This window comes from Spea bombifrons, chromosome 11 (assembly GCF_027358695.1).
Source record: "Spea bombifrons isolate aSpeBom1 chromosome 11, aSpeBom1.2.pri, whole genome shotgun sequence".
NCBI lineage: Eukaryota > Metazoa > Chordata > Amphibia > Anura > Pelobatidae > Spea > Spea bombifrons.
Genome location: NC_071097.1, coordinates 18,950,871 through 18,976,573, shown reverse-complemented (window position 1 = coordinate 18,976,573; position 25,703 = coordinate 18,950,871). Strand labels below are relative to the sequence as shown.

Below are 25,703 nucleotides of genomic sequence, written 5' to 3'. Positions count from 1 at the left end.
TCTTTGTTATTCACTGAAGGCAACCCTAAGAGTTTCAGAGTTCTGCCCTTTCTCAAGTACGGAAGAGGGTAAAGGAGCTCTCTGTAAGTAGAACTGCCTCTTTAAATTGAACAGAAACAAACCAACGTTGTCTTGGCATAGTCTAAGAATGTGATTCCACAACAAAAATAAGACATAATAATAGTAACAGCAGGTGCCTAAACTACAAGCATTTTGTGACAGAACACCATCCTCATAGTAGGTATACTTGCTAGAGTATTGGCACAAAAAATAAATCCAATGCAAGTATCACTGCACGCGGTCTTATTAGGGATATACCAGGGACTTGGCTTGCATCAAATTGTAAATATATGAACTATGCAAAAGTAAATCATATTTCAACTCTGGTGTTACCCTATATGAAATGGGATGCGCTCGACTTGAATGCCCAGTTGAATTGGTGAGGTGGCTTAATAGATGTTCCCACATTAACTATACCGTACACAGGCTTGTGTTTGTCTTGTCCCAGGTGAAGCTCACTGTGATGGCCCTTCATGAAGCACATTCAATTTCTACTCTCCTGGAAGCTTCTTCCAAGGGCAATATACACCTTAGTAGCTATCATTTTTGAGTTACTCGTATTCTTTTTTGTATGGTAAGGAAGAGGAATGTTTTGAAACATCACATCATACCTGCACGGATTATGCTGCAAGCAAATATAGTCGCTATTCACTGATGTCATTGAAGGACACACTGCATGCAGGTTTTTCATCTCTATTCTGGGTACCTTCTGGTGACATTATCTGAGGTGACAGCGTAAAGTTCCGTGACTGCCTGCTTGACTTTGCCAGCTTCTTAAGTTCACTGGCAATTGAAATGCCCTTTCTCTTGTCATCTCTCGCTGCCTGTAAAGAATCACTTATATTAAACACACAGCTAGTGATCTAATCATCTCATACAATGTAACATAAATCTGAGGACCCACTTAATACATCTTAAAGTATTAGCATCCGTGTACAATGTTTAAAAATATCTTTATGGCACATTAGCTGTTCAACTGCAACAGGATTTCACATGGTTTTATACAAAACAGACATTGAAGCAGAACAGACCCACATGACATGTCACAGCAGAATACACAGTAGTGCTCTAAAAATGTAAACTATTGTTTTTTAACAATATAGCAATCAGGTGATCCTGCTAACTGGAATGGTTAAGTGAATAAAATAAAGGCCACTCTCTAAGGCATCCTGTTCTGCATGGCCAAAAAAGGAGGAATAATATATGCGTCCAGAAATGACAAATTAGATTACTCAATAAGAAGTAATGAAATGTTATATAAAGGTGCATTAATACAAAAAATCCATGTAAATCCACGTCACTGTGCTGTAGTCCGTGTTATTCTGGTCTCTAAGAGATGCTGATTCACTAGTTAACCTTCAGAAAGTTATATTTGTAATGGTAATTTTATCTTCAAAGGGACACGAGAGTGAAATGGACAAGCAGGTGCTTGGCAGGTTATCCATAAAATGCATCTGTCTGAAGAGCAGACATTTAATCCTGCAGAAGATGACCTACCGGAAATGAGACATCCTCTCTGAAATTGGATAAAGTGCTAAAACTATCTAGCCCAAACCATTTCTCCTGCATGTCATGCCTTCCTAATGCGGGAAGTGAAATCTTGGGAGGGTTACCTGGACCTGCTCCTTTAGTTTCAAAATGAACTTCCCAGCTCCCTTCCATTTGCTCTGAGCTTGGTAGACACATTCATGGTCAGAGAGGACCCTCTGAGTTATTTTGGCAGTAGATGACTTCTTGTTTGAAGATTCTTTGGTTACTTCCTCCAGAAGTACATAGTCACCAGGATTTGGATTGTTCAATATACTGTATGAATACTTGGCTTTGCTCAGAGCCTGCAATGTTAAAACAAAAAGGCCACATTTCAATTCTATAGATAACACTGTATATGTTCTAAATTGTAAAAGTATAAGTGAGAACACTGAATGTGCTGAAAAGGAAGCGTAAGCGAGTGGCATACTTCATGCATTCCCATTGAAGTCATTGTATGCCAGCAAATGTCAGGGTTCAGAGAAAGATGCTAAATAAGATAGAAATCTAACTTTATAATGTTAATAGCATGCAGTTAAAATGTATTGGAGTCTATACAAAATAGGCTTCTATATGCATTAAACACGAAAACAGGGCTGGAGTGCGCCTTTCAACAGAACCATCACTGAACCCAGCAACGCCCTAGGCATGATAATAGTTCTGAAGTATTTTGATCTAACATGGTGATGTCATCAAAACAACTATATAGTCTCAAAAATGCTACGTAATTACATGAAAAATGCAGCTCTGATTCATCTTTTAACAACAACTCAAAAGAGTATGAAACTTCAAAGGTGCTGTTCAACGCACACAAAATATTGTGTGCACTTTGTTGTTAAGCCAATAAACCTAAGCAGGGCTCTCATTATATTATTTTCCCAATAGTGTAATCACTGAAACGTAAGAAGCCTTTTCGGTTACTATGGAAACAATCTGCTCCTGTGCCTGATTTTGTGTCACATGACAGTTAAATGATCCCAACAAAAATTATGAATGATGAAACATTTTACACAGTTAAATAATTCTGTCTGACCATCTAACTATATATAAAATCGAATCTTTCCTTTAAAATGACCTTCTAATTTGTAACAAAAGCTATTACAATTAACCCCTTCACTATTCAGTGGCCTAATATGATAATGGAATCGGTGTCCGTGGCAGCGTTGAAAGGGAGGTGTGATTACCTGCTGAATAACATCCTGCGCGGTACTGAATCGTAACGCTTTAATAACCGTCCGCGGCTGTTCAGGAGAGACATCATGTACCTGGACAAAAAAACTCTCGTCGTCTGAGCTAACAGCAATTTCCTTTTCTTCCTTGTCTTCTTGATAAACGTTTTTGTCATTCATGTTCTGAGAAACACAGAAGAAAGTTTGTTACCAAAGGGTACTACCAACAAACACGGCTTATCATTGTTTGGACTCAACTGAACTTAACATACTTCCTCTTGAGTTTTAAGAATAATCCTTCCCACATATCCTTCTTCTGGGAACCAGCCATTCAGAATCTGCAGGATGTCTTCTTCTGCACCAATTGCTCTCTGGAATGGGAGCTTCTTGCACTCGTTCTTCTCTTTTGATATGAAGCATTTTTCCTCCATCAGAAAATAATCAGCGGGGTTTGTCTCGTGCCTTTGCATTGTTTCAGTCGCCAAAACCTGTAAGACAGCCAAATTCTAAAGTTCATAAAACTGATTTTCATCTCATCATGTAATTGCATTTAGTACTGACATACGGTCAAAAAGGAAAAGGTCGAAATCAATGTACAGTATATAAACATGTTTATTTCAGTAGCAATCTACAGCTAAAAATAAATGCATAAACTAATTTATAAATAATACCGCATGCACCATCCAGTTCTAAAAACCTGAGTTTGTTTTCTACAGAATAGTTCACGCTAACAAAAGAGTAGCCTAAAACGTGGCCTACATACATGTAATGACACATCAATCCATAAAGGTATTATTTGTGATCAAAAGAACATTACTGTAATATGCACAGCAGAAGCCGCGTTACAGTAAACCTTTACAAGACTAAAGAGTATTGTCGCTTCACTCTTTTCTAGGTCATGCTCAGACAAAGCGGTAGCGGATAGAACATGCCCGTTGTTGTATAAATAATTTTCATATTCTTACAGCACTTTTATTATTATAGATTTACATAGCACCATCATATTCCGCGGTGATGTACAATGGTTAAACAATGGTTAAACCTGGACATAACAAATAGGGCATAACAATTTAGATTTACAGAAACAAAAAGGTAGAATCTAGAAAGAAAAAATGTTTCTTTGCTTCCTTGTTTCATATTTTGTGATGGACACTGCATCCGCACGTTGACCTGCCAGCTATATTTGTTTCTATACACTATAAAACTAAAGCAAACGTCTTCACTCATTCCCTTTTACTCAAAAGAATTTACACTTTTACCATTTTACTATTATTTTATAAAAAGTTTGAAATTAACGTTAATGACTTATTAGCATTTGTCTATAAATGCCAGGCGCTCACACAGAACCCTTGCATCATACACAGAGACCGTTACAGACTGTGTGTTAATTGAGAACGGAAAGTTCCAGCAAAAACATTCTGGAGGCTAATAGCTAAAATATCTGTGTCCTTAACTCATTCGCCCATTAAGGATTCTCTCATCAGAGCTGTAAAGCTGGAGGGGCGACGTATGTTCTTCATTCGTTTCTATAGAACTATACGGGTATAAACACCTGCGTTTGAAATCATACAGCTGTACTTCCGGAATCTACTTTTTTTTTTATTTTAAACACAATGCTAAATTGTTAGGAAGAAGTTGTTATCAATCGAGATAATTAACCGAAAACACTTTCTGCTAAAACGCAAACTTTCTGCTTTAACCGGGGGCAGAACATTCTGGGGTTGCATTAGTCATTTATATTTTTTTAGATGGAGTTGTGGATGCCGGAGACAGCCGTTTTTAGATGGGAGACGTAATACAGTAAGAGGGAATCGTTCTTTTATCATTTCAAAAACCAAAGGAAAGCCTAAAGGGTCCAACCCACCATCAAAACCTTTATCCGTGTAAGTAACCAGCAACCGTCTACTATAAATGATTTACTTTTTCATTGTGATATTCAAGCAGAATTCCATATTTTCACTCTACAACTTAATTATCACCTGGTGAGTTTATATATATATATATTTGTGCTGAAATCCCAATTATTTAACCATTTGTGGCGATCCTTTAATATTCCAAAAAATGAAACAAAACAGATATTTCAATGTAGTTACAAAATATTAGTACAAAAAACGAAGCTGTAAAAGCACATTAGGGCAGCCCAGTAGACTTACACGATCGAGCAGTTGCTTGGCAGTGGTTCCGTTGGAAATGTTAAATACGGAGAACGGTTCTGGCCCAGGGATTCCGTGTATTGTCACTTTAAACACGGAATTCACCTTCCTTTCCTCAGAGCTGAAAAACTTCACAGAATCAGGGGGGAAAAACACATGGTTAATGTATGCCTGTATCATACTTCATAAACATACAGCTAAACATTGATTGAATCAGAGAATGCACAGTGGGGAGCGGAGAAGTGTGAAGTTACAAATGAGTAGAGCATGGTGTGTGCGTTGGGGTCCCACCAGCCCCATCTTCCTATAGCACCCTAAACAAAATGCTCCAGATACTCTCTCTTATGGTGGATGCCACCCGGTTTATGCTTTACATTACTAATATCAGTCGTCTAAATATATTATTCATATTTCATAATATCTGTTAATCTGTAAATCTGCCAATTTAGGGCAATAACGGAGACCGTCTTTGAAAATGTGGAGAAAGTTAGAATAGAAAATTGTTCAGCGCAATAAAGTCATAAAATGTAGCATAAATTCTAGAAATATTTACATTGACCTACCAACGAGGCTGGAAGTGCACTTCCACTGGGAATCTCCTCCATTCTTCTGCTGTTTATGAACAAAGTGGAGATTTCCAAGGACTCGTTATGTATGTTACGAAGTTGCAGGTGTCTGTAGCCTGAATGACATAATTCACAAAATAAATTCAGAAGGTTTTACTATAAGATCTAACATTTAATTTATTTTCCTGATTTGATTTTGTATTTCTTAGTGACCAAATGACCAAAGCACAATTCATCCAATACAATGTCAAAGAGCAAAAGCACAGATATTTGACTGCCAATCTAAAACTGTATAGTATTTTGCCGTGAGAATTTTCCAGTATTTTAAGAATTAAATAGTAAACGGATCATGTGAACAGAGACTAGAACTATAGCAGCGCAAACAAATCTGAGTTAACGTGTGTGCGGACGTCTAATTTTCTAGAGTAAACATCTGTATACTTTGCGATCCCTTGTGACCAGAGGGGTCAAGGGACTGCTGACGTCAACTTGAATGTAAAATATGGCCTTTGAAACCGGCTCACATCTGTACCAGTCTGCCCCAGGTCACACAAAAGGAATTATTTTTATTACATGAGAAACCATGTCAAAACAAACCAAAAATAAACGTACTATAAAAAGCTATTCACACAACTTCCGAGATGGGACACTAATTCCCGAAGACAATTATTTGTATTATCTGTGTTCTCGAGCATATTGTTTACCAAAAGAATACATTTAGCCGTAATACTACTATAACATTTTGGGTATGTTTAGTCACATTGGAATAACAGTGACATTTAAGAATGAAAATGTTATGTTATAAAAATAATTCCATACTAGGTTAAAGCTAATGTTAATGTTTTTCTTAAAATTGCAATTTCTTAACATTTGAATGCAATAATAATACACCCATAAAACAATTTTTAGCAATTTACAATGTTTTTAAATATTTTACAAATCAGCACTAGAGATAATAGTGGTTTATACTTTTTCATTGTTGCCCAATGAGAGCAAGGTCATTATTTCTAGTGCTGTTTTGTAAAAGCTTTGTAAATTGCTGAAATATTCTTTTATAGTTGTATTATTATTATTGTATTAAATGTTTACGTTTTTCTGGAAATTGCAATTTCGTATCTCTGAATTAACAGCTCACACCAGCTTGTGTCATTTAAGGTAATTTCTTGGCGAGCGTCTGGTCTTTGCTTGGAGCTGCTGTTTCCGTTCTCTTTTCGATTTCTTTTTATTCTATCCTTTCTTTACTAATGGCACAGACCTACATGGAGTACTAGGTCAGTGTTAACCCCTTCATGACCAGGGGTTTCCCACCCTAGTAGCCAAGGATTTTTTTTTTGCCACAATCACAGTTCTTTTTTTCAATGATTAATGTACCTACATAATTTGTTTTTTCCAAGGACAGATCATTTTTTCTTTTTATGCCAAACTATAACATGCTTCCTGTATTCTAGCCGCATTCTGCATAGTTAACAAATGGCACATGAGCACCTACAGATGTAATTTTTATAATAATATCAAAATAATAAACATAATAAATAATTTGGTTGAACTACATTTGGATTTAGCATAACTCTCAATAAAATAATTTTGTATGTGGAAAATGCAAATTTACCTCTCTTCAGCACCTTCAGAGGGATAATCCTCTGCGCAGTGATGGCAGAGCTGTTGTTCTCGACTACGGCAAAACGAACAAATACAAGATCTTCAAAATAAACCCGGAACAGGAACTGTTCATTCCACATGGGATTCAAGGTATTGCGATGGATGGGTTTCGTCCGAAAATGGCAGCTATCCACCGGCATCCCAAGGACATCAATTTCAATGCAAGGACTGCCAGTGCTGTTACTTGGACATACGTTCTGTCCCGATACAATCTGTACGACAAGTGTTACATGTATTACATCAAATCATATTACATCACTAATTAAAATTCCTTCAGAAACTTAGAAAAGCACAACTGTCAATACATTACCCAGACCACCTTATGATAATGGAATTGGGGATTTTGGTTATATTCATGCCAGATTAAATTACACATGAAATTTAGAGATGTCCATTTTTTGAAATCTTAAATCTTATAATTTTGCTATTCTTACTCTTACTATTCTTATATCCTGGTGTAGTATATACATGCCTTACGATTTACGTGATTTCAGTAGACAAAAGATGGAGGGGGCTTTCAAAAAGACTCTACGTCTTAAAGGTGAAATGTAGGGTAATAAAGGTTTATAGCACACGTGTGTTAATAGTATATATATATATACTATCATTACAGAGGAATTGACCATTGTAGAATATCAGTCCCCATGACACTAGTAGTATAATCATAATCATACCACTAAATGCAAGCTTTTTATAATACTGCTTTCTCACAATCTGGCGAGAACCAACTTTTAATACAAGCATTTGTTGAAGAATCAAAGAATGAAAACACTTACAATGTTTCTATATAACACATAAACAGTGAATCTAAAATATATATTTTTGTTATATTTGCTTTTAGATTTCATATTAATGAATGTAAAAATAAAGTTCTTACTGTTAATGAATATATTGCAGGTTCCATACTTTCCAAGTCTCTATCTAATGGAGAGAACAACTGGTGCATGGGACAGCTCTTATCCCATAATACAGGCGGCTTTAGGACATATCCACATCCTCCATTAGATTCAAACATGGCTGCGTTCAAATGCATTGGAAGATCTATTATAGGAAAGGAAACAAGAAATCTGATTTGTACAATTACATGACCACAATTTGAATGTGGAATCCTACAGCCACGGGAATAATTCACATATTATGTTATTTTTTTATCTAATATTTACAATCTTCCTTTACATGTACATTTAGACGACCAATGAGATTTTGTTCACTGAGTGTCACGTGCAGAAAAGTATGTGTGGATTTCATCTATGAATCTGCACTCTAATGAACCTTCTGGAACATTACCCAGGATTGGATGAACCGATACAAACTTCAACCAAATCCCTGTATCGTGTCTCTGTATTGGCATTATACATTTGCTGGGAAATATTAAAATGTTATGAATTAGTATATCGTGTGCACATTAACTTTAGCGATGAGAACTTTTCAGGGTTCTGTAGCTACCAATGACATGGTTGCTTGACAGAAAATGTGAATAACTCAAGAATAATTATTTGGTAAATATTGAGATGCCTTTTTTGTGTGAAATATTTGGTATGGTTTTCATATTACCAAATATGAATTCACCGCCGTTTGCTTAATATTCACCTTGTCAATGAACCCACCCCTGGTTCTTAAACAACTGTGACAGCAGCTTTGATTCATCTACATCCAACACTTCACCAGTGAATAAATAAACAGCAACCAAGACCATGGGTAGTGGAAGATTCCACCTCAGATTACGACATCATTATGAGTACTTGGAAGAAGACCAAAGAAAGCAAACATATGGGAAGATGTAATTTCTAATGTTTAAACTTAACATATAAGATGACTGACTTCATAAAGAGCACCAGAGTTAAGCGTCCTCAGAATCATTCATATAAAATGGGAGAATCTGTGTGAAATCCTAATGATTATAACACTTACTACATACAAGCTCTTTGACAGCGCAATCATCATTCCAAGCTGAGGTCATGATGGGACCATGAACACAAGAGGTGTGTAGAACAATGTTTGACAAGGCTTGTGCGTGGTCCACAAGTCAAAACTGTTTCTGGAAAAAAACATTCTAAGAGGGCCACAAGTGAACACCAACTCCCACCTGAATGTGAACTCCAATGCTCCCTTAGAAATTCATGTGACACATATAAGTTCACACATTGAGCCACTGCTTCACAAAATGTCACAGGTAAGACTACGCTCTTGAGGCAGTTGTATTTCTTGATAATCGGCTGGCATGGCCATCTCTGCTGGAAGTAGTGAAACGGCTGTGGTACATATTATACTCTTGTGAAACATTTAACTAAAGTGCTTTAACGGAGCTCAAATCACGTTACTGCCCTAACACAGCTCCATGATATGAATATCCACATTTATAAATATAATATACACATTTGTATATACTTTAGAAGCATTTTTGTGAACTCACCATCTGTTTGGTAATTTAGAGCAACTAGTTGTATGCCATGGAGCCAGAATATTAAAGGATGAGGGTTTGAAGAATCAATGCGGGTAGCCGCTGGATATGTCCGTAGAAGCTGATATGAAGTATGCTGAATTAACTTTTGCGAGTATCGCCTGCATAGACGCTTGGCCGCATTTTCATTTAGTGAAGAGATGTGGTAGCATCTAGGAGTCCTAATGATCGCACTTAGAGAGGTTGTAGGGTTAAACGGAGGAGAACACGGTTCATCCCAGCTCTGGCGGGTGTCGGATGTACCTTCAGAAAAATGGGGGCATACATACAGGTTACTGGAGGACCTAACATTTAACTATGTACCCTGTAAATAATCTGAAAAAAACAAATGACCAAAAATAAATACATGATGAAAGCATATTTGAATCTGTTTTTTTTTCTTCACTTTTTTTTTGTGAAATGTGCATAACGTTCAACATGAAAGATGAGTTGGACAACTATAATCCAAATTAATAATATAATCAGGAGCCCTTGTACATGCTGCAGAATATCGCCACAAACCCATTATTAAATCAGATGGTAATATACAAACAATACCTTTTCCAGATGTTTTGGCAAGTGTCGTCGGTTCCCCGGGGCTTGTTCTGCCAGGATTGTTGCCAAAAATTGACTTCCTGCTCTTTCTTTCCTTTCCTCTGCCAGATCCATACGGATTTAATGTTGAAAGGCCTGTTCCCATAAAATTAAGACTAATGAACCAAGAAGCAGACCAAGAGGGCATGACATTTCCCCTAGCCTTCTTAGATGACATTTCATGGAACTGAACCAGGTTATTCCATAATACATGACACTACTTAATCTAAAATTTGCCTTTTGCTCCAAATCTAGTTAAAGTAATATTCAATGCAAAACGCTGCACAGAGACTTTTTGCTTAAAATGCACTTTAATTAGTAGATTTCATTTTCTTATCTGACTATTTGCAAATGCCAGTCACAAGGTTACTTAGCTTTTATTTATTAGCCTACAGTCAAATTGCATTCTAATTCATACACATTAATCCTACACATACACCCACACCAGGGTAACGTAACTTTTAAGATCAGTTGCACAGGAGAATTATCAGTAATCACTGCCCCGGTTCATATATTCTTTCCAAATTGCTTTGGCATCAAAAGGCTGCTTATCTAGCCTTTTTATGGTTGCCAATTATTTAGAGTTCGACTTATACAATTATAATTATATATATTACATAATTATACATGGGGCTGTATTCCCCATTATAACTGTATATATATAGGTGCCATGCTGTAGGCGATTTGCAAACTAAAACTTATTACAGGATGTTTGCATTTGCAGTGTATAAGAACAATATATTTGTTATTTATGTGAAGGTGGGCTGGCTTGAATATAGTAATAACTAATTCTATTCAGACAATACCAAAAGGGTTGGTAAATGTCAACAACATGAATATGGTTCCAAACCAGCCCTGCAAATACTGAACAAAAAAGTAAGCTTTGTATATCCTTTTAAGTGTTAACATATATTATCTTCAATTTGTAGCTGAGGGTCCTGAGCTATAGCAGTACACAAGAGCTCGGCCAAGAGGGATGCTCTTTATCATTATATTGGTGTTATTCCGAGAAGTGTCAATAAAAGCATTTAGCTTTAAATGGAACTCTTTGCACTATAATCGTTACTGGGGTGGTTAAGCATCCACAACAGTGTGAATCTCACCTTCAAATTAGATTGTTCCCGTATTCAAATACATCAAAACAACACATTCAGAACAAGAAAACGCTATTGATTTAGCTTAAACCAAACACTCCCATGTGCAATCAACATTCAGGATTACAATCATTACAAGGGATACATACCAGGAAATTTCACAGCTTGGCAGTAGATGATGAGGTCAGAGAGTTCTGGAGCGATCTGTCTGCTTTCTTTTTTGTTTTGAGGAAGATAAAATTCTTCATCCAGTTCCATGTCATAGACCTATGCCACAGTAACATGTATTCAGCAGGCGGCTTAACATTTGCACAAGTCACCAGTGTTGGCAAATCCCATTTATCCTATTGATAACAATTCCGAAACAAAATGTGCTACCTTTCCCTTGTTACTGATGCTGTTACTGTCAGCCTTCTTGATCCTCTTGGGTGCTTCCTCATTGTATTCAAACTGAAGTTTGTCATTGGATTGTTTAGATTCAGGTCGGTCATCAAGAATATTATCTACAAAGAGTTAATTTTTGGTTGACATTGTAAATATATATATTTAGGGTTACATGTAAAGTAATGTATTTTTAGATACCAAGAAACAGCTTAAATCTCCACCAAAACTCAAACAGTTAAGACAGGAGACTAGCGGGTATGACTAAATGGTAACATCGTCCATGGCACAGGAACACACCTGAAATACACACTCATGGGCCATTACAAATATTTATATATCATTTTTTATATGTTTTGTCTTTTAACGAAAACTCCTAAACATTTTACATTATTAAAATACATAATAAAAAAAAACATAAAAACTGTAGCATGAGCATGCACTATGTTGCTCAAAATTAAGTAACATTTAAGTATAAAGTGCAAAATGCATAACGAGTGCATGGTATCTAGAACATAATGTAGTATGCATTAGACACGATACGACACATGCAAACGTCCAGACCTTCTTGGATTTAGCATTTCGTACGAGTATATTGAGTATGTGCTTAATTAACATAAAATAAATTGGACAAATCCATGCAGTTAGAATATCCATCCATTTATTTTACCTTCCTGGCTGTTAGGAGCAGGGGAAGCATTAAGGACATCAGCTACAGGAAAAGAGTTAAAGAAGCAATGAGAGAAGGAAACATTAATCAGTAGACAATACAGGTCATTATGATTCATTAATTGGTGGTACTGAGCAACAAATTGAAGCGTTAATAACACAAGTGACTTATCTAGGCAAGGTAATAAAGTAGAAGACCATGTTATAAGCTGGGATACATGCACTGAAATTAGTGTGAATTAGCAATAAAAAAAACATATACCCTGTAAGAATTTGGATGGCCGGGGATGAAGCCGTGGGTAAGCCTGGAGCCACAAGGGGTACAGAGAGCTCTGTTCCCCTAAAAATTGTTCGTTAGCAGATCTCTTGCCCTTGACTGTAGACTTATGATATGATATTAGTGCTCCTAATAAGTGATACTATCAAGTCACGTATGAGAGAAGGTGAATGGAACTTTGAGCCATTGGATTCAAGGCAATGGAATGAAGTAGCAATCAAAGGGTCACTACTCAAGCAATATCAAATACTAAAAGAGGCCATCTCTGCTAAAAAGCAAAAAAGGGAGTATCTCCAAAACAAGGGTTATATCACAACATCTACAGAAAATATAATACTCCCAACATTAAGCATTGAAATTGTTTCATACCAAAATATGGTATATCTAGCGGGTTGGTGTCAACATCAAGAAGACAGAACCTTATATCCAAGATTTGCTATTGCTTTCATTTCCAGTATCAATGACTGTTTGATTGTAGATAATGTGGTCATTAAACAGTCATAAAGGTTTAACCTCTTTTGTCCAAAACACATTAGTATTTTCCATAATAAGTAACTATAAAACTAAAAACAAGGCAAAATCTAACCATAATTATCAATTATTTTGAGGAAGTACTCCGAGAGGTCAAAATAATGCAGACGGATTCGCGGTGAAAGAGAGGAGCAGAAACGCTACTTTTTCTCCACGGATCCACTTGCATTATTGGCCTTTTGGAGCACTTCCGCAAAAGGACAGAGCCACGGCGCACATTACAGGGACACCGTCTTCCACGTTCATGAAATCAACAGTGAGTGTTTGCACAGAGTCTCCGCTCTTTTCGCAGAAGCCCTCTGGGAGGCCTGGTTAACTGGGTTAATACTGGGGAGGAGCAGATGAAGAAAGAAGACATAAGAAAGAAGAACATGAAGAGGCTAGACAAGAAGTGGAGCTGCAGAAAAGGAGATGGGCACACGGAAGTGGTCAGTGGAGAAGTTAGGGAGATATTGGGAGACAGCGTAAGAGAGCGTGAGTGAGGTTGAGTGATAACATTTCTGAATGGAAAAAGCTCTCCAAATTTTGTGTCATTTTTGGACACAAGTCTAGTTGGTACCCTCGTAACTTCTAGTAAGTAGGGGATTTCAAGAAATGTTCTTCTCATACTGATAAATGTGATGCTATGGAAAATGGGAAGATACGGTTGAATATGTTACAGGAGGCATGAGTACGATTGCCTTGTGAAATGATAATTTAGTAAAAGGTGCATGCTCCATGGACCAATATACTGAATCTACATCTCAGACCCTCTCCACAAGCACAGACCACTAAATCAGCAACCCGCAACATTTACTTGAAGTACAATCTCTTTTACATAAATATTTTACACACAAATATGTTTGCATGTTTAAAATCAGAGACCTCGATTGTTTTGTATTAACAAATAAAGACAACTTTTATTTTCTACAAAATGGCCAAGATAAATTTACTTACCATCAGAAAGAGATTCATAGTCGTAATCATACTCATCTTCTTCGTCTTCTTCTTCTTCGTTGTTGGTGGTGTTCATCACAGCAGTGCCATTGTTGGCTTGTGCTTGCATGTACGCGAGTTGATGAGCCTAGAGAAATGTAAAAGTGCATTTTATAGGAAAGAAATGTGAATAACAATCATTCATATTTACAAATTTGCTACCTATATGGATTTAGATGTAAACATGATATCCACATTACTTCTACTATCAAGCACTCATGGCTGCTATTGCTACCCATTTGTACAGTCGGGGATGGATGTCCATTGGTCTCTCTGGTGTGTGTGATTACAGGGAAGGGTTGCTAGATTCTACCCCTTAAATGTATTGTTGTTCATCTATCAATAATAAAGAGGAAGTCAACAAACCTTTTGTTTTAAAATATCAACAGGCGTTTGATGTGCTTTGAGCTTCTTATTTTTCAGCAGTACTTTTTTCCTTAATTGCCATGGAGAAGGAAGCATGGGATCGTCAGAGAAGTCACTCTCAAACAGAAACTTTGTTACCAGCTTCTCACCAAAGACAGTCTGGAGAAAAAAAAACCCAAAGATGATCTTCAATCTTTTAAACAAAACCAAACCATAAATTAAATAAAGATTAAAAAACCTAATTTTACATTACCTTGAAAATGTCAGCCATTTTCCGTTGCTGGGGTAATGAACAGTGGTTCTCTATAGACAGTATTATGGGCATCTCTGAGCTGATAAATGCACTACGGTCGATAGCTTCAATGACATCCTGTAAATAATTGTACTGGGTTATAATTGGAACTGATACATAACATTCAAACTGTAAGAAGATAACATAACGCAACATTTTAATGCTATCAAGAAGAGTTTACCCAATCTTGCTTTTATCATTATGAGAGATATTAATTTGTATTTAGTGAAGATTGCTCTTGGGGTCACAAGGTCTGCTTGGTGATTCCTCGATAACCCAGCAAGCCTATTATCCTGAAAGTGGTCCTCAACGTTCTAATGTACAACACAGCCTTAGATTTACCTTAAATGGGATTTTAGTTGTAAGTGTGTGCCCATGGTATATGATGGGCATGCCATCATCTCCATCCCAGCAGTCCAATTCCACACTTCTGCAGCCTTGCAAAAGCACCTGAAACAATATTATCAACATGTGTAAGATATTCTGGAATCTCTTTGATAGCAGAAATACACGCTGTATTGCACGGCCATGCTTACATAAGGTCCAAATGTCTTCTCCACTAAAAGCCAACTGGCATTTTACAAGAGTGTTTCCTGTGGGAAACTTTAAATTTAACAGTTTAGGTCAGACTAGCTTGTGTCAAAATAGTATTCTACGATGACCATTTTTCTGCCCCAAACAAAGCTGCAGTGCATAAATGAAAAGGAAAAAATATTGCTGTCCATATTGGCTGCTTTCCAGCGTATCACATTTTCCAACCACACTATTAAGTAATTTGAAGAAAAAAAAGAAATAACCATGTTTAGATTTTTTTGGTCTAATAAATTAGTAAAAATAATTGTCTTTAGTTACATGCTGCATTTAAAGCTATGTAAAAGGAGAAACTGTATCATAAAACTATATATATTGTAATCTCGTGAATAAGTTACAATGTAGACTATAAACGACCCAAAAGATGTCAGATAAATCAGTATAAGCTGCATTACAGAGGATGACTTGCGTATGGTGCTTTCATACCTGGCTATACAGCTCCACCGACGACTCTCCTTTTAACTGATGGCCGGTAAGATAGGTATTGTGGGAGGATTCAATGAAATAATACGATAGAGGGAACTGCAGATCATCAATGTTCACCTGTGACTCATCATTTCTGGATGCAAAGTTGTCTTTATCCATCAGGTACCTGAAACATGGAAATACAGCATCACCCGAGAGAACGTTTTAAAAATAAAATGTGTTATGAGAATATATTAAAGGCATGTCATTACCTTGCAAACCCTTCAAAGGACATCAGTCCCTGCTGCCGCATATTTATACCAGGTTCAAATTTCTGGGGGGGAAAAAACATAAAAAGGTTTAAGACCCTAGAGCATTGTAAAGTAATTCATTTCTTCAATACAGTAACAACACTATATGGGACACTCAATCTCCATTTACTTAAAGTGGTTCCAAGTATAAGCTAACAGTTAATAGAAATACTCTTTATATTATTAACATTTGTAAAATAGTGTAAGGCAATTTTAAAAGTCTATCAAAAGACTTGCGTAGACTTTTGCATACAATGTTGTAACCCACCACGCATTAGAACTACCCCACTCCAAACTATTTACATTTTTGGGATTTTTTTTTTTAATGCAAGCACAGAGCACAGGTAATTAAAAAAGAACCCTAAGAGTGCCCAACTGTGCACAAAGAAAATAAGTTTGCCACCCAGAGAATTAGGAATCACATAATTGATCTTTAGTATCATCCTTGAGTTATGAAGTGGAAGCCCGGCACTGGGTGGAGGACAGACATTTAGCGGCACTGGCATATTAGTAACGGAAAATTTCCCTAACCTGGATAATGCTGAGGACTTCGTCGTAAGTATAGTGCTCGCCTTGGCAGTTTACCAGGAAATCATTAAACTGCTGTATTCCCATTGCAAATATCCCCAGGGATGTGCTTTCCACTCCTGTGCCGTTGGTTACGATGCTTGCAGCAGCAATTGCATCAGAAATCTGCCTTTGATTTTCAGACAGCTGTTGTCTACTGCGAATAAATAATCCCAGGTCTGAAACATTCCTTGTTAAAAGATCTAAAAAGATGATAATAAAACATGTGAGCACACAAGCATATAACAAACCTGCACATAAGGGAATATCATGGCGCTCGATGGGTCATCTATCAGAAATCACTACACTTAATTGTGAACTATCGGAGAATAACTGCTAGGATAAGATGTCATGGTCTTGGAGGGCCAGAGGCTTGGATGTAACATAACGTTATCTTCATTGAGGGGGTCAACAGCTTTTCAGTAAAAGTAACGGAGGTTAATAGAGTGAGGAAATTTAACTACATGGGCTAGGCATACGGCTATACTGAATATAAGACACAACCCAGAATAGAATGAGGTTAGTACAATGGCAAATGGACATACTAGATGGGTCAAATGGTTCCTATCTGACATCAAATTGTATGTTTATATGCATCAGTGTGTGAAATATAAAGCATCACATTAAGCAAAACGCCACAAATTCTTCATAAATCTATGCAAATCTTGCCTTTCACAGATCTCTTCCTGCGATAGTTTAACCACACGGGAAGAGATCTGTTTAAGTACTTATATGACTAATATGAGATTCCCATAGATTATATTGTCAAGTAGAACGGTCATATAAATTACACATTATTATATTAAGCACATTATAATATCAAGCGTTATGAATCCGCTCCAGGGAACTGCAAATACGAGGATCTTTCTTGATATACGTTGTTTGCTTGTACATATTGTAATGCAATGTAACTTTCATGATTTTACTGTATAAAATATGTTTACAAATATAATTAAAATAATGTAAAAAGCAATGATTAAACACTGATAAGAATGATGGCTACTATAAAACATTTGGTGTGTTTTTAAAATTCCTCTTACCAAACAGGCATACAACTGTTATGGCATCACAAGTAAAATACAATGATGTTAAAAGTACAAAATAAAAGGTTTTCAATCAAAGGTTTTATTTGGTGCGGGCAGTTATTGCAAACAAACCTAAATCCGGCTGGACGCCACTGATATTTTCATCAATCGACAAGTTTGTGTAAAGCGGAACGGACTCTGACCCCATCTTGTTGCAGGCCACGGCGTATAGATCAAAAAGATCCTTCAGGTCCTTACGGCTTCTCACACTAAAGAGAAGAACGTGATTTGAGTGAGAACAATAACCATGGATACATCTAGTTAATTTATACAAAATACCATTTGCCTACCTGAAGGATTTGAAAAGTTCGACAAACTCAATGAAGTTCATGTTGCTATCAGAAACCATGAATGACTGAAAGCCTTTCATCCCACCCTTGATTCTTCCATGCCAACTTGAACTGCTCCATGTACTGGAAAAGGAAAAAGAATCACTACAGAACACACCGCACCAACTGATGTAGGTTTGGCAGACTAGTCTCCAGTAAATGAAAACAATTCCAATTTATTAGTTAAAGTATATAGATCAATGTGACTTTTGGCAGCATCAGTTAACAGACAGAGGGTAGAACATTCCACTGGCACAAATAAACAATAAAAAGTACAAAGACAATTTTATTGCCATGGGGGGGAAAGATTTGATTTATAACAATAGAAGTAGAAAATGTCCAAATGTATGCCATAATAAAAGTAAACTACACAAAGCAGCTTTTGTTTCATGAAATTGTTTAAGATGAAAGAACCGTACTTGGACTGGGGTTTGTTTGAGGCGGACAGAACAGGAGAAGAGGCTGGACGCATTGGTGTTGATGATCCAGGTGTCAGGTTGGGCGACGCGGATGCAGACACTGAATGAGCTCTTCGAGATGGAAGGGTTTGAGATGAAGGCACACCAGCCGGAGTATTGTGGTCTGTCAATTAACATAGTGTTATAATAACTATTATAATACAAGACATTTTAAGATGGTTTTGTGTTTGACAGTATAGAAACAAATTATGCCTTATTCCTCCTTTCTGTTACATCTGATTAAAGCAGTCTGGTAATGCTAAGCATTATAGTAGTAACTAAAGGAAATTCATTTCAAATCAATGCCCCTTTCCGTAGATAAACCATTGGTGTAGCAGGAACTGGAGCGATACACAGTAGCAGGACTAATACTTGGTCAGGGCATATACAGGCTACTGATTTCCATATAGCCCATTTGTTGCTACAGGCATAAAAACACAAGGTTTAGACATTACAACTAAGTGTTCACACATGAGGTTGACGCTGGTCTTCTCCTGCATCCTGTACTGACATGTAAATGACCTGTTTGGGATATAAGTCAACCTATTCTATTGTTACGCCCCCTGATTGCAAGCTCGAAAAGAACTTATATCAAGTTTTTGGGTTCTCAATTGGCTGTCAAATGTGTAGGTAAAAAAACAATGTATACAATGTATATGTTTATGTGTCATCCATAATCCAGGAAAATAACTCTACCGGACGAAGTAACAATGCATGAAATTCAATGTAAACACTGTTGACAGTATGGCATTTGATGTTAGACCTTTACCTTCTTGCTCATCAGTCTCTGGAGGATCTGAACCACTTCTACTGCGACTCTCCTTACAACTTTTACTCTTTCGGGTTGCCATCTCATCATCAGCAGCATCTCCACTTTCCCCCTGGAAATATAGTTTATTACATCGGTACTCTGTTTATACAATACGACACAAGACTAACAAAGATAGTCACAAAAATGGAAACATAGTATTAGCGAGCTACCTCAACCGCAAACTACATTATTCAATACACATGGTTATTTGGACATGTTTAAAATATGAATGTATTTACGTTTGGCTTTTTTCATGCCTACTGCTGACCTTTTAATCTTCTTTGTTGGATTTCAAAGGTCTCACCCCTCCTGCTTTTGGAAAAGTTGGCTTTATTCTTATGTGCTTATTGCTATGCATACACGCAAGCTCAAAATCTTATGGATGGTCATATACACATGCTATTCAAAGGATACTTGTAATAAAGATGTAATCACTCAACAGTCCTTTTAAATTGTGGTCTGCTTTTGTTTTCCTTTTGGATTATAAAAGCAGCTATGCTACTTAAACGTGTCAGCTGGTGATAAAAGCTGATGTTTCAGACATTAAAATAGGAATAAATGATTAGAGCTGCATAACTATCATACTCAGGACAACATGATTTTTAACAGGATCAAACCATGAACAGGAATCGTTATATACCCTCATAAGCACTTTCTTCTTTTTCTTGGCCGTACTGATCCCCAAGGTATTATTTCTCTGCATGTTTGGTTTCTCGGTGCTCTTGGTTAACGTCCCTGTGCTCGTATTTCTGGCACTCCAACGTCTTCCTCCAAAAAGCTCCACGGCTTGTGCTAATGTTGGTCCTTCAAACCGGTTGTCTTCCTAAATGAAGTAATGTTAACAATAATAATTCTAAACGAAAAACCAAACCACTGTTTAAAGAACAGCCATTATCATCAGTATCTGATCCCAAAGATTACATAGCCCTTTTCATCACACGACATAACAGGATTCCTACACTTAATGTCTCTTTTATTGTTTCTCCACTTTGTCCCCCACCTTTCAGAATTTGTTTTATAATATAATGACAAACCCAAATTAATAATATTCCATATAATCCATAACCAGCAAACACATTTAGATTATAATGTAGCCTGTTCATGGTACTGAGTTCTAAATAATCAGTGCATCAAAACAATTCTCTCTCTCTCCATGTAATGATTTTGACTGCATTATCTGCAAGCAGCCATTATCAGAGCAATAAGGCTCTTCTTACATCTGTGTCTCCTAAAATCATTTATACATAATATGGTGCTGCAGAATATGGTGGAACTATGTAAGTCAGTAATAATAATAATAATAATAATAATGTTCTGAATTTGGTGAATCAGATGCCATTCTTATCCTAGAATCCATTTGTTTAAATTATTTTCTCTACAGTCCTCCAGAAAATTATTGTCTTTGTTACAAATTAACCATTAAAGACCTGCATTTTGCGAGACTCCAATAATATCACTAAAGAGAACTCTGAGCTAGGTAATAAATAAAAAAGACCAGAGGGTTTTATACCTGATATGCAGGAACTTGGCTATTTAATAAGATTCCATATTCAAAGCTAACTGGACCTTCAAATATTCAATATTCACAGAAGACCATCCGGTCTCAAAATGTTTTAATCTCTTTCATGCTCATGCACTTATCGTTTAGGTTGCTGGTCCACAATGATTTAGGCATCTCAGTTAGCAAGATACTAGTAAAAACCGAAGACAGTCTCAAATGATACTTCTTTGTGTATCCCAATGAAATGTTTAAAACTCGAGGAAGGTAAGACAGATGCTCAGCATTTACCATTTATGTTACTGTAATTTAGACATCTGAATGAATGGAAACATTACAAAATGTGGTAAGTTTATGTATTGTAATAAAACCCCACGCGTGATAACGGAAGATCAGGGACTTTTAATTAATACGGAGACTAGACTTACGTAAGCAAAATGAAGTCTAAACCACGTTAAATTTTATGTGCGCACATGGTACGTTTCACGATAAGATATATTTATGTTGTATGAACTATGTGTTGTTCTACTGCTAACATATGCTGAATCCGAAGTGTAAAGTTTATGTGTTTTGTTATAAAATAAAATCAGTTTGTGTATGTAAGTTTCCTGCGTCGCGAACTAGCTGGTGACTTTTGTTTTAACAAATAAATCCCTATGGAAAATGTTATACTTTCATGCAAGCAAGTTTAAACGTTCATTCTTGATAGCAGGCAGAAAAATAATGAGGCTTTATAAACTACAAAAACTCTTTTTTGAGAGAAAAAAAAAGGATCCAATCCTGGCAACATGCATCCAGAGCAATAATCTTAATCATAGATCGTGGTTCAGACATTGTGATGCTATGCTTATGAACCCTGGGACAACTGTCCACGGTCATGGAAACCCAAGCACATAAAGTGAATGAGTAACATAAACAGCATGCTAGAGCATTAACGTTTTTAGATTTACCCTAAAATGTGTGTCTAAAGTGAAGATTATGAATAATAAAGTGTAGAAAAAAACTGTTTCCAAAAGGAAAAATGAAATAAAGCTGAAGCTTGTGGGTGAAAAGCTGCCCACTGACAGGATCCTTGTAAGTCTTACCTTGAACCATAGCAATCCCCATCTTTGCCTATAATAACAATCTATTTACTGCCGGAGTATTCATAACCTTTTGGGTGAAAATGTTGATGGATGCCCAAGGTTGACATCTTGAATGCTAAACATTATGTGACAGAACACAACCACTGACCAACTTGTGGCCTTACTAATAAAACCATCTTGACTATGTACTTTGAAAGCATGAAGATATCTCTCCCCTACATTGTGTTACTAATTTTAAGATGTTTGCTTATTTTATTATTACAGTAGTTTGATGACATACAAACTGTGCACTTGGGTCAAGAAATCCAAATTAATTTCCTGTGTCATTGAATACGGCATTGGGTTTTCTCTGGGTTATAATAGAACGAATATAATTTCTAGGAATTAAAGGGCAATATTCTCCTTGTGCATAAAATACAGTGCTGTATACGGTAATGTGGATTATCACTGACAAAAACCTGGTTCATGTCACGTTGTGTTAATAAACTTAATTTATCTGCAGACCTGGAGGCTGCCATTGCTGGAAGTCCTTGACTTAAACACCACACTGAGCTGATGCTAGAGAAATCCATTCCTCCACAGATATTCTTTACTCAGAGAGTCTGACCGGGTGATTAAGACTGGGCCAGTCTATTGTTTGTTTGGCATACCAGGCTAAGATGACAAAGATCAATTACATACAGTTGGCTAATATGCAGAGTATTCTTGAAAATGTATTTTTAATCTGATACTACTAAAACAAACATTAGGTAGGAGTTACATTTTTTTGAAAAAATGAGGGCCTCAAAAGTTTCCTGCACCAGAAAACCCCTTAAATACCAACTGAAATAGTGTCCTGTATTGTTCTTTCTAAAGCTCGGGTGCTCTATAGGACAGCTGGCTCCCTATGAATGAAAAAATATGATAATGACACACATTGTAATTATTATTTACGGTGACATATCATCGCCAGTCATACACCGTTTATATTGTACAATATAATTTTGTGACTACGGTGAATCACTGCCTTATGCACATTTAATGGTAATTGCGTGCCACTGTAATATAATACCGAGGTGCTAAAATGTTCATACTCTTTGAAATGGATCACATAAAAAATGTTTACAATAATAATAAAATGTGATTTTGACACTCAAGAATTTACCTGATACAGACTGACGTACTGCTTCCGTAACCACTGCAGTCTCTGATCAGGGAAGCCTTTTATTTTCCTCACTGCCTTGGTTAGTTCCAGCAGTCCTTCATACATAGTTCTGGCTGTGTACTTTGGAGCTACAAAGTGCAACAGCTTGTTTTCAGTAGTATGGAGTCCAAAAAGCAGTGTGATGCCATTTTCTTCCAGGTTCATATTACAGAGTTTGTTCTGAACACACACAGTGTGCATATCGATGCCCGGATGTCCCATGTAAACAGCCTTAACCGAGAACAAGTCCAAGAATCCTTCGGCAAGTCCATTCATTCCAGCATTACCACTGAACTGAAATTTAATATCTGCACTGCTCCCCAGGACACCCAATTTATTTTTAGTGCTCGCAACACTAGTTGTGGTAGGTTTTGTCCAAGTCAGCGTGCTGTTGTCGGGCTGGAGCTGGAGGAAGCAACGGACAGAATAGTGCGTTTCCTGGTCGTATCGGATGACGGTCACTCCTTGCTGAAGAAACTGGTAGACATCAGCTCGAATGGATAAGACATACCAGGGAACAAGCTCTGTGCCATGGCTAAATGCCTTCTGCTGTTCTTCGTTTCCATGCAAGTCCCAGTCCTTTGACTGCTCAAAAATGTCATTTTCAGAGTCAGAGAGGTCACCCATGATAAATCTAAAATGTAGAAGAACATGCAGATGAATGGCTGAAGGCACGCAAAAGTAAAGTTTGCAACCCTTAGCTATTCACTAAATACAGACCCCCCAACAAATGATGCAAATACATTTTACTTTATAGCACCAAAGAAAAAAAAATATCAAAAACACTCTAAAAGGAAACACCACTTGTTCTATTGTTATAGAACGCAAGCATACACAGCCTACAAAGAACATCAATTTCATATTTCTTTTATTTTTTGGCTAATGGATTGTCATTGTCCATGCAGGATTGTGGTCGGATATCACTGTATTGTATTTGGGGGTGTTTGCCTGATCTAATCCATGCAAATATTACATATAATTGAGACACAATCAACACATACCAAGACCTCAATTATGGTACAATCTATCCTATTGTAGAAACGTATCTTGTGATAAATAGGACAATATCTTTATCAATCTGTCGGACATTTTGGTTCTGTTTGTCTGATTTTACTAATAATTATTCTAAAACAAAAAACACTTCTAAAAGCACTTTTATATTTTTTTTCTGAAAAATCCATTAAAAAAAAAACACTAGCATGCATATAAACAGTGCAATTTAAAGGGTCATCTGCTTTTATGGAATGCATTTGAGACATCACATGACACCAACTACACATTATCAGCAAATGCAGTATATTCACTTACTGAACCCGGTTTGACTCATAAGCTCTTTTTGAACTACACACAAAAAGTTGGAGACAGAAAAGAGGGGAAAAAAAATCATGAGTTAAAGGGTCGCTTACAGACCGCATATCTTCTTTCTAACCAGAAACCCACAAACAAGTCTGAGAAACTGGCTGCTCGTGTTTTCTTTAGTACAGTCAGACAACTTTGCAAGTGAGTTATTATGTAAGCAAGGGACTGAAATATTTCATCCTGCCTGCGATCGGCACAAACACCAGGGGCTGTAAGATTTAGCTGTCCATTGTCAGAAATCTAATCTGAAAGGTTCTTATAGGGAACATTCCACCATCAATACAAAAGGAATGCAGGCGTGCTTCGGACTAACATATATCTTTATTTAAATAAGAAGGTTAGGCTTTATTGGCCAAGAAATAAAAACAAGACAAAAACCTTTTCACTACTATAATTTGTCTTGCCCTAGAAAGAGTTATAACATTTCTGAAACTTTTTTTTTTTAGCTGTTGCTATATGATAAATATACGATTTACAGAATAATATTTGCCATTTAATATAATAATTCATAATTGTTTGTGTTGTCAATTAAACATATGTAACTTGTAGAATAGTGTGGTTAAGAATAGAAGAAGAATAGCACAAATACAACATCATACCTGTGAGTCTGTTACAATAAATTACTATACTCAAGAAAACTCAGATATATAATATATATATATAATAAACAATACAGATGGCCAATACCTTTCCTCTATATCAGACCATAAAGTTTTAATATGGCCAATTAAGTTTGAATGGTGTCCATCAGCTCTTGCCAAGGTGTATTGTTAAAAAAATGGCTCCCACTTTTATTGAAAAGTCAATAGACATGAAATCCCATATACCAAGTGGAAAAATGCAGTTCCATCCAGATACAGATAACCATAACTTCTATTTTTGGCTTTATGGTAGCCAGAGGAGAGATTCCCCATGGATCACGTGTCTAGTTGTTAGCAATGTAGCATGGCAAGCATGTCGGTTACAGCCAAACAGATGCCTCCAACACAGTTTTATCGTTTTTTAAGTGTTTGTCTTAAACATGAAACTATCCTACTAAACATGATACTCTGCTTGTACCTGCTGGAAATATTACTAATTCTCACAACAGTATGAAACGTGATCTTAAAGTTTTTGTCGTATTTCCTCATAGAAGTCAATAACCAATTTGGGATTGGCACAGCAGTTACATGAGATCAGGACATTCCCTAAGTATAAAGAAAGAGGTGATGGTACACTGTCAGTTTCTAAAAGAACATCTTGGTTGTGGTGGAGTTCAAACCCTACAA

The 25,703-nt window shown here is 36.6% G+C and overlaps 1 protein-coding gene across 3 annotated transcripts in view; it reads right to left on the bottom strand.

The window, feature by feature from the left end:
• PLCE1 (phospholipase C epsilon 1) overlaps positions 1 to 25,703 on the bottom strand; it is a 93,260-nt gene that overhangs the window by 2,386 nt on the left and 65,171 nt on the right. The window contains exons 7-32 of one of the 3 annotated variants that reach the window (XM_053451278.1): positions 23,038 to 23,710; positions 19,951 to 20,133; positions 19,263 to 19,380; positions 18,461 to 18,623; positions 18,003 to 18,125; positions 17,785 to 17,921; positions 16,592 to 16,830; positions 16,022 to 16,083; positions 15,771 to 15,936; positions 15,096 to 15,203; positions 14,715 to 14,831; positions 14,462 to 14,620; positions 14,057 to 14,183; positions 12,314 to 12,355; positions 11,641 to 11,765; positions 11,412 to 11,529; positions 10,133 to 10,264; positions 9,548 to 9,838; positions 8,012 to 8,175; positions 7,085 to 7,346; positions 5,473 to 5,591; positions 4,910 to 5,038; positions 3,029 to 3,244; positions 2,772 to 2,939; positions 1,674 to 1,892; positions 672 to 884 (exon numbers count right to left, since the gene is read on the bottom strand). In XM_053451278.1, the coding sequence (XP_053307253.1) occupies positions 705 to 884; positions 1,674 to 1,892; positions 2,772 to 2,939; positions 3,029 to 3,244; positions 4,910 to 5,038; positions 5,473 to 5,591; positions 7,085 to 7,346; positions 8,012 to 8,175; positions 9,548 to 9,838; positions 10,133 to 10,264; positions 11,412 to 11,529; positions 11,641 to 11,765; positions 12,314 to 12,355; positions 14,057 to 14,183; positions 14,462 to 14,620; positions 14,715 to 14,831; positions 15,096 to 15,203; positions 15,771 to 15,936; positions 16,022 to 16,083; positions 16,592 to 16,830; positions 17,785 to 17,921; positions 18,003 to 18,125; positions 18,461 to 18,623; positions 19,263 to 19,380; positions 19,951 to 20,133; positions 23,038 to 23,710 (4,540 nt within the window). In that variant the 3' untranslated portion in view covers positions 672 to 704. Of the gene's footprint in view, positions 1 to 631; positions 885 to 1,673; positions 1,893 to 2,771; positions 2,940 to 3,028; positions 3,245 to 4,909; positions 5,039 to 5,472; positions 5,592 to 7,084; positions 7,347 to 8,011; positions 8,176 to 9,547; positions 9,839 to 10,132; positions 10,265 to 11,411; positions 11,530 to 11,640; positions 11,766 to 12,313; positions 12,356 to 14,056; positions 14,184 to 14,461; positions 14,621 to 14,714; positions 14,832 to 15,095; positions 15,204 to 15,770; positions 15,937 to 16,021; positions 16,084 to 16,591; positions 16,831 to 17,784; positions 17,922 to 18,002; positions 18,126 to 18,460; positions 18,624 to 19,262; positions 19,381 to 19,950; positions 20,134 to 23,037; positions 23,711 to 25,703 lie in introns of those variants that run through there. The other 2 variants (XM_053451280.1, XM_053451279.1) reach the window with 2 other exon arrangements.